This window comes from Pseudophryne corroboree, chromosome 9 (assembly GCF_028390025.1).
Source record: "Pseudophryne corroboree isolate aPseCor3 chromosome 9, aPseCor3.hap2, whole genome shotgun sequence".
In the NCBI taxonomy this organism is placed as follows: Eukaryota; Metazoa; Chordata; class Amphibia; order Anura; family Myobatrachidae; genus Pseudophryne; species Pseudophryne corroboree.
Genome location: NC_086452.1, coordinates 439,036,474 through 439,052,185, shown reverse-complemented (window position 1 = coordinate 439,052,185; position 15,712 = coordinate 439,036,474). Strand labels below are relative to the sequence as shown.

Here is a 15,712-nt window from a genome sequence, read left to right as displayed (position 1 = left end):
TTATTATGAATGCGCTGCAGGTGACGTATAAGGGAGGATGTTCCGAGGTGGTTAATGTCCTTACCCCTACTTATTACAGCTTGACAAAGGCACCACACGGCTTGACAAATGTTGTCCGCATTTCTGGTGAAATACTTCCACACCGAAGAGCTGATTTTTTTGGTATTTTCACCAGGCATGTCAACGGCCCTATTCCTCCCACGGACAACAGGTGTCTCCCCGGGTGCCTGACTTAAACAAACCACCTCACCATCAGAATCCTCCTTGTCAATTTCCTCCCCAGCGCCAGCAACACCCATATCCTCCTCATCCTGGTGTACTTCAACACTGACATCTTCAATCTGACTATCAGGAACTGGACTGCGGGTGCTCCTTCCAGCACTTGCAGGGGGCGTGCAAATGGTGGAAGGCGCATGCTCTTCACGTCCAGTGTTGGGAAGGTCAGGCATCGCAACCGACACAATTGGACTCTCCTTGTGGATTTGGGATTTCGAAGAACGCACAGTTCTTTGCGGTGCTTTTGCCAGCTTGAGTCTTTTCAGTTTTCTAGCGAGAGGCTGAGTGCTTCCATCCTCATGTGAAGCTGAACCACTAGCCATGAACATAGGCCAGGGCCTCAGCCGTTCCTTGCCACTCCGTGTGGTAAATGGCATATTGGCAAGTTTACGCTTCTCCTCCGACAATTTTATTTTAGATTTTGGAGTCCTTTTTTTACTGATATTTGGTGTTTTGGATTTTACATGCTCTGTACTATGACATTGGGCATCGGCCTTGGCAGACGACGTTGCTGGCATTTCATCGTCTCGGCCATGACTTGTGGCAGCAGCTTCAGCACGAGGTGGAAGTGGATCTTGATCTTTCCCTAATTTTGGAACCTCAACATTTTTGTTCTCCATATTTTAATAGGCACAACTAAAAGACACAGAGGTAGCTACAGCCGTGGACTACCGTACTGTGTCTGCTGCTAATATAGACTGGATGATAATGAGATGAAATCAATATATATTATATCACACTAGTACTGCAGCCGGACAGGTATATATATTTATTATGTAATGACTGATGACGGACCTGCTGGACACTGTCAGCTCAGCAGCACCGCAGACTGCTACAGTAAGCTACTATAGTAGTATGTATAAAGAAGAAAGGAAAAAAAAAAACCACGGGTAGGTGGTATACAATTATGGATGGACGAGCGACTGCCGACACAGAGGTAGCTACAGCCGTGGACTACCGTACTGTGTCTGCTGCTAATATAGACTGGATGATAATGAGATGAAATCAATATATATTATATCACACTAGTACTGCAGCCGGACAGGTATATATATTTATTATGTAATGACTGATGACGGACCTGCTGGACACTGTCAGCTCAGCAGCACCGCAGACTGCTACAGTAAGCTACTATAGTAGTATGTATAAAGAAGAAAGAAAAAAAAAAACCACGGGTGGGTGGTATACAATTATGGATGGACGAGCGACTGCCGACACAGAGGTAGCTACAGCCGTGGACTACCGTACTGTGTCTGCTGCTAATATAGACTGGATGATAATGAGATGAAATCAATATATATATATATAATATCACTAGTACTGCAGCCGGACAGGTAGATATATTTATTATGTAATGACTGATGACGGACCTGCTGGACACTGTCAGCTCAGCAGCACCGCAGACTGCTACAGTAAGCTACTATAGTAGTATGTATAAAGAAGAAAGAAAAAAAAAACCACGGGTAGGTGGTATACAATTATGGATGGACGAGCGACTGCCGACACAGAGGTAGCTACAGCCGTGGACTACCGTACTGTGTCTGCTGCTAATATAGACTGGATGATAATGAGATGAAATCAATATATATATATATATATATAATATCACTAGTACTGCAGCCGGACAGGTAGATATATTTATTATGTAATGACTGATGACGGACCTGCTGGATACTGTCAGCTCAGCAGCACCGCAGACTGCTACAGTAAGCTACTATAGTAGTATGTATAAAGAAGAAAGAAAAAAAAAACCACGGGTAGGTGGTATACAATTATGGATGGACGAGCGACTGCCGACACAGAGGTAGCTACAGCCGTGGACTACCGTACTGTGTCTGCTGCTAATATAGACTGGATGATAATGAGATGAAATCAATATATATATATATATAATGCAAGAGAAGAATGAGGGGCGCGGAGTATAAGTATAAATGCAAACAGTTCATTTAATTGTAGTACATGGATACATACATCTTAGTTTAGAAAAAACGGCACAGTCAGTCCCCCTCGGTGTCTCCGGAACACATCCGATATGGAGACCTCCCGCCGGCGCTTCACCGCTCACCGCTCTCCGGTTAATGCGTTATAGAATCAGGACAGCATGTAGGACGTAGGCTCGTCACTTTAGTCGTTATCACGCCTAAAGTGACGAGCCTACGTCCTACATGCTGTCCTGATTCTATAACGCATTAACCGGAGAGCGGTGAGCGGTGAAGCACCGGCGGGAGGTCTCCATATCGGATCACTAGTACTGCAGCCGGACAGGTATATATATTTATTATGTAATGACTGATGACGGACCTGCTGGACACTGTCAGCTCAGCAGCACTGCAGACTGCTACAGTAAGCTACTATAGTAGTATGTATAAAGAAGAAAGAAAAAAAAAAACCACGGGTAGGTGGTATACAATATTATATATATATATTATATACAATTATATATATATATATATATATATATATATTAAACTCACTGGTGGTGATTATTAAACTGGTGGTCAGGTCACTGGTCACACTATCAGCAACTTGCAAGTAGTACTCCTAAGCAGACAATCACAATATATATTATACTGGTGGTCAGTGTGGTCACAATGGCAGTGTGGCACTCTGGCAGCAAAAGTGTGCACTGTACGTTATATGTACTCCTAAGTCCTGCTCTCAGACTCTAACTGCTCCCCACTGTCAGTGTCTCCCCCACAAGTCAGATAATACAGTCACACTATCTATCACTTCAGCAAGTAACTACTAGTACTCCTCCTAATGCTCCCCAAAATTACTACTGTGTCTCTCTCTACTGTCTCACTCTCTTCTCTATAAACGGAGAGGACGCCAGCCACGTCCTCTCCCTATGAATCTCAATGCACGTGTGAAAATGGCGGCGACGCGCGGCTCCTTATATAGAATCCGAGTCTCGCGATAGTATCCGAGCCTCGCGAGAATCCGACAGCGGGATGATGACGTTCGGGCGCGCTCGGGTTAACCGAGCAAGGCGGGAAGATCCGAGTCGCTCGGCCCCGTGTAAAAAAAACTGAAGTTCGGGCGGGTTCGGATTCCGAGGAACCGAACCCGCTCATCCCTAATATATTTACACCCTTTTTGATTTTACTTGTTAATCTAAATTTAAAAAACTATAATAAAAAAAAACACAAAAACAAGAGTTTACCCACAAACCCAATGCTCTGCTGTTATTATATTGCTTTAATACTACTGTCTACTATGTAGCTAGCAAAAAACAATAATTATGTAGCGCGCTCTGCAGGAGAGCAATAAGCAAAACAAACAACAACAAACAAGAACATTAGAGAACCTGCTGACAGGTTCTCTATAAAATGCATTAAACACCTTCATTCCTGTTACTTCTCTTCCGTCACCCTCACGTACGTCCTACAAAGGATGCTGGTGTCTGTAGCAGAAGCTACATCATAATTATCCTTATTATTCATATAATATTTATATCGTGCCTGCATACTCCACAGTGCTCTACAACTGGGAACGAACACAGTAATGAACAGGGCTGGTATTTACTAAGAAATCCCTGCTTGCAAGTTGACCATCTGTAGAAAACAGGACTGTGTTGCATTGCCACTCATTACCAATAACATATTGGACCTGCCAAGCTACAATGACAAAAAGAATATAGGGGGTAATTCCAAGTTGATCGCAGCAGGAAATTTTTTAGCAGTTGGGCAAAACCATGTGCACTGCAGGGGGGGCAGATATAACATGTGTAGAGAGAGTTAGATTTGGGTGGGTTATTTTGTTTCTGTGCAGGGTAAATACTGGCTGCTTTATTTTTACACTGCAATTTAGATTGCAGATTGAACTCACCACACCCAAATCTAACTCTCTCTGCACATGTTATATCTGCCTCCCCTGCAGTGCATATGGTTTTGCCCAACTGCTAAAAAATTTCCTGCTGCGATCAACTTGGAATTACCCCCTTATTACTGCGCTATATAAGAAACTGTTAATAAATAATATTGGCCCTCATTCCGAGTTGATCGCTCTCTAGCTGCTTTTAGCAGCAATGCAAACGCTAAGCCTCCGCCCTCTGGGAGTGTATCTTAGCTTAGCAGAAGTGCGACCGAAAGGTTAGCAGAACTGCTCGTAAATCTTTTCATGCAGTGTCTGAGTAGCTCCAGACCTACTCCTACCTTGCGATCACTGCAGACAGTTTGGTTGCTGCTTTGACGTCACAAACACGCCCTACGTTCAGCCAGCCACTCCCCCGTTTCCCCAGGCGCGCCTGCATTTTTACTTGACACGCCTGCGTTTTTTTAGCACACTCCCGGAAAACGGGCAGTTATCTCCCAGAAACGCCTCTTTCCTGTCAATCACACACCGATCAGCAGAGCGACTGAAAAGCACCGCTAAACCTTGTATAAAACTGCACAGTTTTGTGTGAAAGTACTTCGCGCGTGCACACTGCGGCCCATACGCATGCGCAAAAATGCCGATTTTTAGCCTGATCGCCGCGCTGCGACCGAAAGCAGCTAGCGATCAACTCGGAATGAGGGCCAATAATAGCTAACGCCATCTAAAGGCTACTGGCGCCAAGATCCAGTAAATCTGGTATTTTAGCAGCCCCCATGGAAACACGGCGGCTGCTTTTGTGATCAACAACAGGGGGACGCACATACATTCACAGGATTCTTAGGATTTGCGCTTAGCCCTCGGAAACAGGTATTTTTATGGGGAGGGAATGGCATGATAAGTATGCCCCTTAGGGAAACTACATTATTCAAAAACATATCAAAGCTGGTTCCTTTGAGAACAGGTAGAAAATATTAAATAAGTGTAAGATTTGCATTTGCATAGCGCGGTGGCAATTGGATAGCATGGCTTAGGGAGGTAAATCAGATGGTTTAGGACAGGCATGTCCAAACTGCGGCCCTCCAGCTGTTGTGAAACTACATATCCCAGCATGCCCTGACACAGTTTTGCTGTCAGAGAATGCTAAAGCGTGTCAGGGCATGCTGGGATGTGTAGCTTCTGAACAGCTGGAGGGCCGCAGTCTGCACATGCCTGGTTTAGGAGTTCTATAACTTGATGGATTGGAGCCTAGAAAAAGTCTTGTTGTACAATGGAGGGAGCCCAAGAAAAGTCCTGTAACAGGAATGGGAGTGATATTTAAGAGAAGCATGTTGATTCAGTTTTGTAAACGGCTCTGCCTGTTATTAGAGATATTTCGGATCAGTAGATTGCAGCAATGTAGGGACTAACAGCAGATAGGCAGTAGAAGAATGGCTTAAAAGTGGATTATCGGGGTGAAAGTATGGTTAGGGGAAGGCCGTTGAGAAGGGAACTGCAATAGTCAATGCAGGGATTTATTAATGCGTGTTTTTGCAGTGTCAGTGTGAGATACATTCATACTCTGGAGATATCTATTGGTATCTGAAGACAGATTAAGGGAACAAAGGGCAGGTCTGAGTCACGGAAGACTCCCGCAAAACAAACTTGAGATTTTATTGCCATGTTGTGGCCATACATGGAGATGTCAGGTAAGTAGATTATACTGGTTGGTCAAAATATTAATAACTGTGAAGGATTTTGAGGTGGCGAGAGGTCATCCAAGCAGATATGGCAGACAGACGTTCAATAATGAGTTGCGGAGAGAGCACATACATGTAGGTGTCATCCACACAGAGAACGTACTGAAACCCGAATGAGTTTATTAGTTTGGAGAAAACAAGATCAAGGCAGTTGTCATTGTGGTAAGCAGGAGAATCGGTAAACTGAAAAAACCCAACAAAGGAGGTCAGAGAATGGAGTTTGGAGGCAGCAGGAGAATGTGGTTATCAAATTGGCCAAGATGATAACGAAAGCCAGGGAACCAGTGCTGAGCAGACACACTTACATTGAACACCTCGGGTGATCCAGAGGGAATACGGATCACAGCAACATGCAGAGAGACGCAATATGACAAGTTGTACTCTAGATATGTCAAGTGATAGAAGTCTGAGTGTCGGAAAAGGGAGACCTGTGAGGGTGGGGAAAAGAGAAGTCCAACCCCAACCTCTCTTCTCTTCCCAGGCCTGGACGTGGGAGTAAACAAGAAACCACCATGTGAAAGGGCAGCAGGTGAGGCAGCATAGGAGTATGTAAGCCACAGTTTTGTTACTGCCAGACAGACGTGAAGGTTGTCTGAGTCGCTGATTATGTAGGAACTGGGCCTGCTATATGGTTATAATACCCAGGATGCTTCTGCAATTCTCAACATAAAATGAATGAACTAGTGTGGACTGAGGGCAGATTAGTCGGCTATCCACATACATTAAAAATATTCTTCCTGTGCAACTCACTTTCATTCGTTGCGTGAAGGCTGTTGGGGGACGAGGCTTTGCTTCCAGGCGGTAATCCTGAGATATATCATTCCGAAAATGGCTTCTGAAGTGTCCATGGAATCCGCTGGGAAACTGGAAACAAAAACATGGAAAGCAATTTAATTAAAATTCAGGCAATGAATACTTGCTGAGATGAGAAATGCTCAGTTTTGGCACAAATATAAATTGTAGGGATGTACAGAATTCAGTACTTTAGGAATTGGCTAAATATTCATAATTATGCTGAAGGTTTATAAAAGAGTGTCATCAACTATTGAAGTATTTACACATCAGGAGGGCTGCTGAGAGAATTCCCAGGCCCTGGTGCGGTCAGGGGTGTAGCGAGGGTGACTCCGGTGGAGCGCGAGGTCTGGGCGCAGGAAAAATTAGAGGGCGCGCCACATATCACCCCTCCCTCCACCTGCTATACCGCTGGCCGATGTACAGGCAGCTGCAGAGCAGGAGGAGGAGAAGCAGAGGGGCGCACGCTGACTCAGAGACTAGGTAGGGAACAGGGCAGGTCAGAGGTGACAGCAGGAGACACTGACAGCCAGCAGGACAGCCACCCCCTTTATGTCTCACTGTCTGCTTGTAGCTGAGCAGCATTGTTACGCCTGTCCTGTACACCTCTTTCTGCCGCGGCCGCTACAGCACCTCTCCCTGCCCCAGCTGCTGCTGCACCTCTTTCTGCCCCAGCTACTGATGCACCTCTTTCTGTCTCGGCTGCTGCAGCACCTCTCTACTCCGGCTGTTGCAGCACCCCTCTCTGCATTAACTGCAGAGTAACATGTATAAGCTGCTTTACTGTGGTGTAACATGTATAAACAGCTCTACTGGGGTGTAATGTGAATAATGGACAATGCTGTGCGGTGTAATCTGAATTGGTACTATTCTGTGGTCATGCCCTTATATTTTTTTTGCGCGCCGAAGCATGGGGGGGGGGGGGGGGCAACTAAAGGAAACGTTTGCCATGAGCTACACAAGGTCTAGAACCGGCCCTGTCACCAATTTAGTATTTTTTAATATTTTTTCCTTTCAAATGTAACTTGCACCCAATTCAGTACAGGGGAGGGGGGCGCCAAAACATACTCTTTCTCCGGGCACCAGGGCATCTAGCTACAACGCTGGGTGCGGCCTTCTCTCCTCGAAAGCTGCGCATGTAACCTAGAGGCCGTGAAATCACTGTTAACCTCCAGTAGCTTGTTATTTTTATTATCTTTCATTTATATGATGCCACAAGGGGTCTGCAGCCCCTTACAGAGGACATAAACAGAAACATTATGGGGGTCATTCTGGCCTGATCGCACGCTGCAGTTTATCGCAGCGGTGCGATAGGGTCATAACTGCGCCGGCGCCGGTCAGAGGCGGTCGCTGGGGGGGGTGCAGAACGGCGGTGTTTGGCCGCCGTTTCGTTGGCGCGGTCTGGCCAATGCAGGTGGGCCGCAGCGGCTGCGCTGGTCGGGAGCTACTCTTGAAGTGCAAAGGCATCGCCGCTGTGCGATGCCTTTGCACTTCTGCGGGGGTGGGGTGGGGGGTGGCACTGACATGCGGGGCGGGATAGCCCTGTGCTGGGTGTCCCCCCGCTAGTCAGTGTGACTGACTGTAGATGTGCTAAATTTAGCACAGCTACGATCATCTCGGAATGACCCCCTATGATCACAACAAGAAAAGAAGAGACTTACAGTAGAGAACATTGCAGGACACAGACTACAAGGTTTATAAACATTGCTGCATCCGCAGTACGACACCCCGAATATTCAGAGCTGGTAAATGAAAATGGTTAGGCTGCTGTTGTTGAAAAGCACATGAGGGAAGAGGGCCCTGCTCGTGACAGCTTACAGTCTAAACCCTGTGGCACTGTTTTTGTCACCTCGCAAACTAATAAAACTCTAGGGGTGGTGGTCTAACGCTTCTGAGACACATACCCCTTTCACACCGCAGCTTGTACCCGGTAATTTGCCATTTTTACTGGCTTCCTAAACGGTTCGAGCTGCGATGTGAAAGGGTCACCTTCAATTTACCGTTTACAAAATACCGGTATTTTGAAACGGTAAAAAGCAGGGTCCTACCCGTTTCAGACCCGTTTAATTCTGCAGTGTGAAAGGGTCTGAAACGGTATTTGCAAGCCCCAGAAGGTGATAGGCTGTCTCCATGTGTGATGTCACCAGGCAGAAGCAGGAAATAAACATTTAAAATGACAACCACTGTTTTGTATGGGTGAAACGGGTTCAGTGTGAAAGGTACCAAAACGGTAATGAAATGGTAATATACTTAATAGACTGGTTACAACATGCGATGTGAAGGGGGTTTAACTGCTCAGACCCGTTTTAAAAACCGTTTTAAGAACCGTTTCAAAAGCAGGTTTTGCGATGTGAAAGCAGCATAAGGAACCCCAATGTTGGGCATAGCTTCAGGCCCCTTATGATCTGACCACGCCCACACCATAATATGGCCACACCCTAATTCCACCTCCAAAATTGGAATGTTGGGAGTTATGTTTGCATCCTTTAAATAATAAACAAATTAAAAATGATATATTGTTCTGCTGTAATACATCTATTGCCAGTTTTCACAATAATCCCTTTTTAATTAATATCAATACTAAAATCTCAGTTTCTACTAAGATGCTTAACACTGTAGTGCTTATACAGTTAATACTATTTGATAATTATTATTTTTTTTTTTTATCATGGCTCGATCAGCTGACTATTGTCATTTTCCAGTGTCATTAAGCATTCCCTATACATGTCCCGTAAATAGCGTGTTTGGCTAGATCCCAGCCTATTGTAAATGTGAAAGTGATTTATATTCTCCCATAATTCAATAATTAAACAATATCTATTCACACCCCCCCCCCCCCCTCCCCCCCACCCCACCTCCCCCTCGGCTTAGAGACAATTCCATGTTGCCAACTACAAACTGAACACGCCTTTTCAGATCACGCCTGTGTGCCGGTTCATGTCTGCGGCTGAAGTGAACAGATTGAAGCCTTTGGGCGACCAACGTTCATTAATGTTTTACAAAATTATTATTAGAATCCAGTATCGCACAAGTCGTTGCTTTAATTCCCAAAGGAGATTATAATTCATAATTCATACAGTAATTCTGTTGGCTCAAGGTTAACTGGAGCATAGCCCAGCCCCATACAATAATTATTTCCCGAGAAGACTGCGTCTACATTCATTCTGCAATTATGCTTCTGAAATAAGAACAAAGAGTAATGCATATGCCATTTGTTCCTATATAAATCAATGTGAAAGTAGTGAGAGGTGTTATATCGCACCCTTTCCAGCCTGCCACAATAAATCTGTAATATCACTATACACTCTGCAGTAAGCAGTGGGTGACTTCATTGAGATTGCCTTTGTTTATAGATAAATAGCTCCTAACTACAATAAATTCAATACGTACCCTTTATGTGGTTTCACTTTTTAATACTTCTATGGTACAGTATGTACACAGGGGGGTAAATTTACTAAGATAGGAGTTCTATTTAAAATGGGATGTTGCCCGTAGCAACCAATCAGATTCCAGGTATTATCTTCTAGAACAGTGATGGCTAACCTTGACACTCCAGCTGTTGTTGAACTACACATCCCAGCATGCCCTGCCACAGTTTTGCTATTTGGCTATGCTAAAACTGATGCAGGGCATGCTGGGATGTGTAGTTCAACAACAGCTGGAGTGTCAAGGTTAGCTATCACTGTTCTAGAAGGTGCTAGATACATGAGAAGTAGAATCTGATTGGTTGCTATGGGCAACATCCCATCTTGAATAGAACTCCCATCTTAGTAAATTTACCCCATGGACACTTTTGTTATAGCGCACACACATTCCGCAGCGCTTTAAAGAGAATATTTAGCCATTCACTTCAGTCCCTGCCCCAGTGGAGCTTACACTCTATTTTCCATATACATAGAGGAGCACCCGATGTAAAACGGAGCCACACAAACACAAGGAGAACATATAATCTCCACACATATGAGGCCTTGGAGCAGGGGCGCTTTAAGAGAGGAGGAGGCCCGTGTTCAGCCTCCTCCGTATGGGTCCCCTCCTCTCTGCAGGATCGCTGTAGAGTCTGAGCACTAGAGGGCTCAGACTCTACAGCGCATGCGCAGTTCTCCGGGAAAATGGCACAGCGGCCATTTTCCCAGAGATTTCTCTACTGCACATGTGCAGAACTCCGTGAAAATGGCACAGCGGCCATTTTCACAGGGGTTTTATCAGCGCCGGTGAAGTCGGCGCGGGACTTCTGAGGGGTGAGTATTAAAAAAATGGGTGCAGTGTGTATCCCCTCTGGACTCAGGGGCCCGTGTGCACCGCACACACTGCACCCATTATAGAAACCAGTGCCTTGGAGGGAATTTAACTAGGGACCTCAGTGCTGTGAGGCAGTAATACTAACCACCATGCAAACTGTGCTGCCAATTTATAATTTTTGCTGCATATTAGGTGCATTTTACAAGAGGGGAAGATGTCAAAATGGTGGTAAAAATAGAGAAGTCTGTCCACTTTGGGATCACAGACACGCACTGGCGTTTCTATCATGGGTGCAATGTGTGCAGTGCACACAGGCCCATGGGTTAAGAGGGGGCCCACACCGCACACATGTTATACTTACCTTTCCAAAGTGCCATGTTAGATGCTGCAGCCGCGGCAAAAATCGCAGCTAAAATTGCTGCTGCGCATGCGCAGTAGTGAAATTAGTTTCTGGAATGTGGTGGGCGCCATGTTTCCGGAGACCTGCGCATGCGCAGTAGACGCCAGCACAATGCCGGAGCCTACTGCGTCATGGAGAGAAGGGGGCTCACCCGGAGTCTGCACACAGGCCCTCTCCTGTTAAAACGCCCCTGCAAACACGGACTATGAAGGTGAGTTCATAGTGCAGTATCTTTTGAGGTTTTTTCTCTACAAACTGGACATTACTGTATTTATAACTTGGAAAAATTCCAAGGCAAGGTCCAAATCCCCTCTGGTGATGTCATGCTCCCCATTTACACTGGTGATCCTGGATTTCGACCAGAGTACATGCGGCATTTGGGCTGGAGCAGCAATTTGCACCAGCTAACAGGCAGGGCCTCCTTAACAGCATTGTAGGCCCCAAACAAAACAATGCACTGGGGCCCCCACTCACATACTCACAGGAAGGAACCAATTAAAAAATAATTATAACATGCCCCTCCTGCGGTTCCGCGCCATCTCTCTACATGCCTCCATACAGTGAATGGCTATCAGTACTCTGATTGGTAGACAGCTGCCTAGGGTGCCTATACATTAAGATGGCCAGTAACAGGAGACGGCAGGAGCTAGGGGAATAGACACACTGGTGCACCTTGATATAAAGGGGTTAGAGAGGGTGCGTCTTTAGAGGCATAGTTACCCCTGCGGAGTGGCACAATGTCATTTCTATGCTGTAAGAGGAGTTGAAAACACTGCGTTTCGACAATTGGGTGAGCTTTGCACCAGTGTTTTGCACGCCTGTGAAGTAGTGAATTTCTAAGCACGCTTCAAATAGTGTAATAAAAATCTTCACTTAAAAATGACACATTATGAAGACAGACTTGAAGTCCTCATCACTCATTATTCATGTAAGCCCTAAATAATGCAAGCAGTATATGAGAACAAAATCAAAACGTTTATTTAATGAAAAGAGCGGCTGTAAATGGCAGAAGGCTGGACTTAGGTGCGACATTTACAGTTCTACACTTTGCGCCTCTTCAGATGCTGCTGGGACACTGCGCTCATAGAATCAACATTGTGCATTTACTGTGCGGGGGATTCAGACCTGATCGTAGATATGCTAAAATTAGTGCCTCTACGATCAGTTACTCTGACATGCGGGGGGGACGCCCAGTACAGGGTTAGTCCTTCCCGGATGTCAAGCCCTAACCCCCCCCACCCCGCATAGGTACAAAAGCATTGCACGGCAGCAATGATTTCACCCCCTGCCAAATATCTCCATGTCTGCAGGCGGCTACCCGCCGCGTTCTGGGTCGCAGCAGCTGCGTGTGACATCATGCAGCCGTCGCGGCCCGTCCCAGCAATGGTACGCACATGCCTGCATTGTCCGGACCGTGCCCCACCCTCTCCCCAACGGCGCTCTAACGCCCCCTCCTGCCTCTGCCTGTCAATCAGGCAGAGGTGATCGCAGCAGTGTCAATCAGGCGAGGTGATCGCAGCAGTGTCAATCAGGCAGAGGTGATCGCAGCAGTGTCAATCAGGCAGAGGTGATCGCAGCAGTGTCAATCAGGCAGAGGTGATCGCAGCAGTGTCAATCAGGCAGAGGTGATCGCAGCAGTGTCAATCAGGCAGAGGTGATCGCAGCAGTGTCAATCAGGCAGAGGCGATCGCAGCAGTGTCAATCAGGCAGAGGTGATCGCAGCAGTGTCAATCAGGCAGAGGTGATCGCAGCAGTGTCAATCAGGCAGAGGTGATCGCAACAGTGTCAATCAGGCAGAGGCGATCGCAGCAGTGTCAATCAGGCAGAGGTGATCGCAGCAGTGTCAATCAGGCAGAGGTGATCGCAGCAGTGTCAATCAGGCAGAGGTGATCGCAGCAGTGTCAATCAGGCAGAGGCGATCGCAGCAGTGTCAATCAGGCAGAGGTGATCGCAACAGTGTCAATCAGGCAGAGGCGATCGCAGCAGTGTCAATCAGGCAGAGGTGATCGCAGCAGTGTCAATCAGGCAGAGGTGATCGCAGCAGTGTCAATCAGGCAGAGGTGATCGCAGCAGTGTCAATCAGGCAGAGGCGATCGCAGCAGTGTCAATCAGGCAGAGGTGATCGCAGCAGTGTCAATCAGGCAGAGGCGATCGCAGCAGTGTCAATAAGGCCAGGTGATCGCAGCAGTGTCTATCAGGCAGAGGTGATCGCAGCAGTGTCAATCAGGCAGAGGTGATCGCAGCAGTGTCAATCAGGCAGAGGCGATCGCAGCAGTGTCAATAAGGCCAGGTGATCGCAGCAGTGTCAATCAGGCAGAGGTGATCGCAGCAGTATCAATCAGGCCAGGTGATCGCAGCAGTGTCAACCAGGCAGAGGCGATCGCACCAGTGTCAATCAGGCGAGGCGATCGCAGCAGTGTCAATCAGGCAGAGGTGATCGCAGCAGTGTCAATCAAGCAGAGGCGATTGCAGCAGTGTCAATCAGCCAGAGGTGATCGCAGCAGTGTCAATCAAGCAGAGGCGATTGCAGCAGTGTCAATCAGGCAGAGGTGATCGCAGCAGTGTCAATCAGGCAGAGGCAGCAGTGTCAATCAGGCCAGGTGATCGCAGCAGTGTCAATCAGGCAGAGGCGATCGCAGCAGTGTCAATCAGGCGAGGTGATCGCAGCAGTGTCAATCAGGCAGAGGCGATCGCAGCAGTGTCAATCAGGCAGAGGCGATCGCAGCAGTGTCAATCAGGCAGAGGTGATCGCAGCAGTGTCAATCAGGCCAGGTGATCGCAGCAGTGTCAATCAGGCGAGGTGATCTCAGTAGTGTCAATCAGGCGAGGTGATCTCAGTAGTGTCAATCAGGCAGAGGTGATCGCAACAGTGTCAATCAGGCCAGGTGATCGCAGCAGTGTCAATCAGGCAGAGGTGATCGCAGCAGTGTCAGTCAGGCGAGGTGATCGCAGCAGTGTCAATCAGGCAGAGGCGATCGCAGCAGTGTCAATCAGGCAGAGGTGATCGCAGCAGTGTCAATCAGGCCAGGTGATCGCAGCAGTGTCAATCAGGCGAGGTGATCTCAGTAGTGTCAATCAGGCGAGGTGATCTCAGTAGTGTCAATCAGGCAGAGGTGATCGCAACAGTGTCAATCAGGCAGAGGCGATCGCAGCAGTGTCAACCAGGCAGAGGTGATCGCAGCAGTGTCAATCAGGCAGAGGCGATCGCAGCAGTGTCAATCAGGCCAGGTGATCGCAGCAGTGTCAATCAGGCCAGGTGATCGCAGCAGTGTCAATCAGGCAGAGGCGATCGCAGCAGTGTCAATCAGGCAGAGGCGATTGCAGCAGTGTCAATCAGCCAGAGGTGATCGCAGCAGTGTCAATCAGGCAGAGGTGATCGCAGCAGTGTCAATCAGGCAGAGGCGATCGCAGCAGTGTCAATCAGGCGAGGTGATCGCAGCAGTGTCAATCAGGCGAGGTGATCGCAGCAGTGTCAATCAGGCAGAGGTGATCGCAGCAGTGTCTATCAGGCAGAGGTGATCGCAGCAGTGTCAATCAGGCGAGGTGATCGCAGCAGTGTCAATCAGGCGAGGTGATCGCAGCAGTGTCTATCAGGCAGAGGTGATCGCAGCAGTGTCTATCAGGCAGAGGTGATCGCAGCAGTGTCAATCAGGCGAGGTGATCGCAGCAGTGTCTATCAGGCAGAGGTGATCGCAGCAGTGTCAATCAGGCCAGGTGATCACAGCAGTGTCAATCAGGCCAGGTGATCGCAGCAGTGTCAATCAGGCCAGGTGATCGCAGCAGTGTCAATCAGGCAGAGGCGATCGCAGCAGTGTCAATCAGGCCAGGTGATCGCAGCAGTGTCAATCAGGCCAGGTGATCGCAGCAGTGTCAATCAGGCAGAGGCGATCGCAGCAGTGTCAATCAGGCAGAGGCGATTGCAGCAGTGTCAATCAGCCAGAGGTGATCGCAGCAGTGTCAATCAGGCAGAGGTGATCGCAGCAGTGTCAATCAGGCAGAGGCGATCGCAGCAGTGTCAATCAGGCGAGGTGATCGCAGCAGTGTCAATCAGGCGAGGTGATCGCAGCAGTGTCAATCAGGCAGAGGTGATCGCAGCAGTGTCTATCAGGCAGAGGTGATCGCAGCAGTGTCAATCAGGCGAGGTGATCGCAGCAGTGTCAATCAGGCGAGGTGATCGCAGCAGTGTCTATCAGGCAGAGGTGATCGCAGCAGTGTCTATCAGGCAGAGGTGATCGCAGCAGTGTCAATCAGGCGAGGTGATCGCAGCAGTGTCTATCAGGCAGAGGTGATCGCAGCAGTGTCAATCAGGCCAGGTGATCACAGCAGTGTCAATCAGGCCAGGTGATCGCAGCAGTGTCAATCAGGCCAGGTGATCGCAGCAGTGTCAATCAGGCCAGGTGATCGCAGCAGTGTCAATCAGGCAGAGGTGATCGCAGCAGTGTCAATCAGGCAA

The 15,712-nt window shown here is 47.8% G+C and overlaps 1 protein-coding gene across 2 annotated transcripts in view; it reads right to left on the bottom strand.

Annotated features, from left to right (window-relative positions):
* C9H3orf84 (chromosome 9 C3orf84 homolog) overlaps nt 1–15,712 on the bottom strand; it is a 92,321-nt gene that overhangs the window by 72,427 nt on the left and 4,182 nt on the right. For both annotated transcript variants that reach the window (XM_063941082.1, XM_063941081.1), the window contains exon 2: nt 6,579–6,692. In XM_063941082.1, coding sequence (XP_063797152.1) covers nt 6,579–6,692 — 114 coding nt within the window. The remainder of the gene's footprint in view (nt 1–6,578; nt 6,693–15,712) is intronic.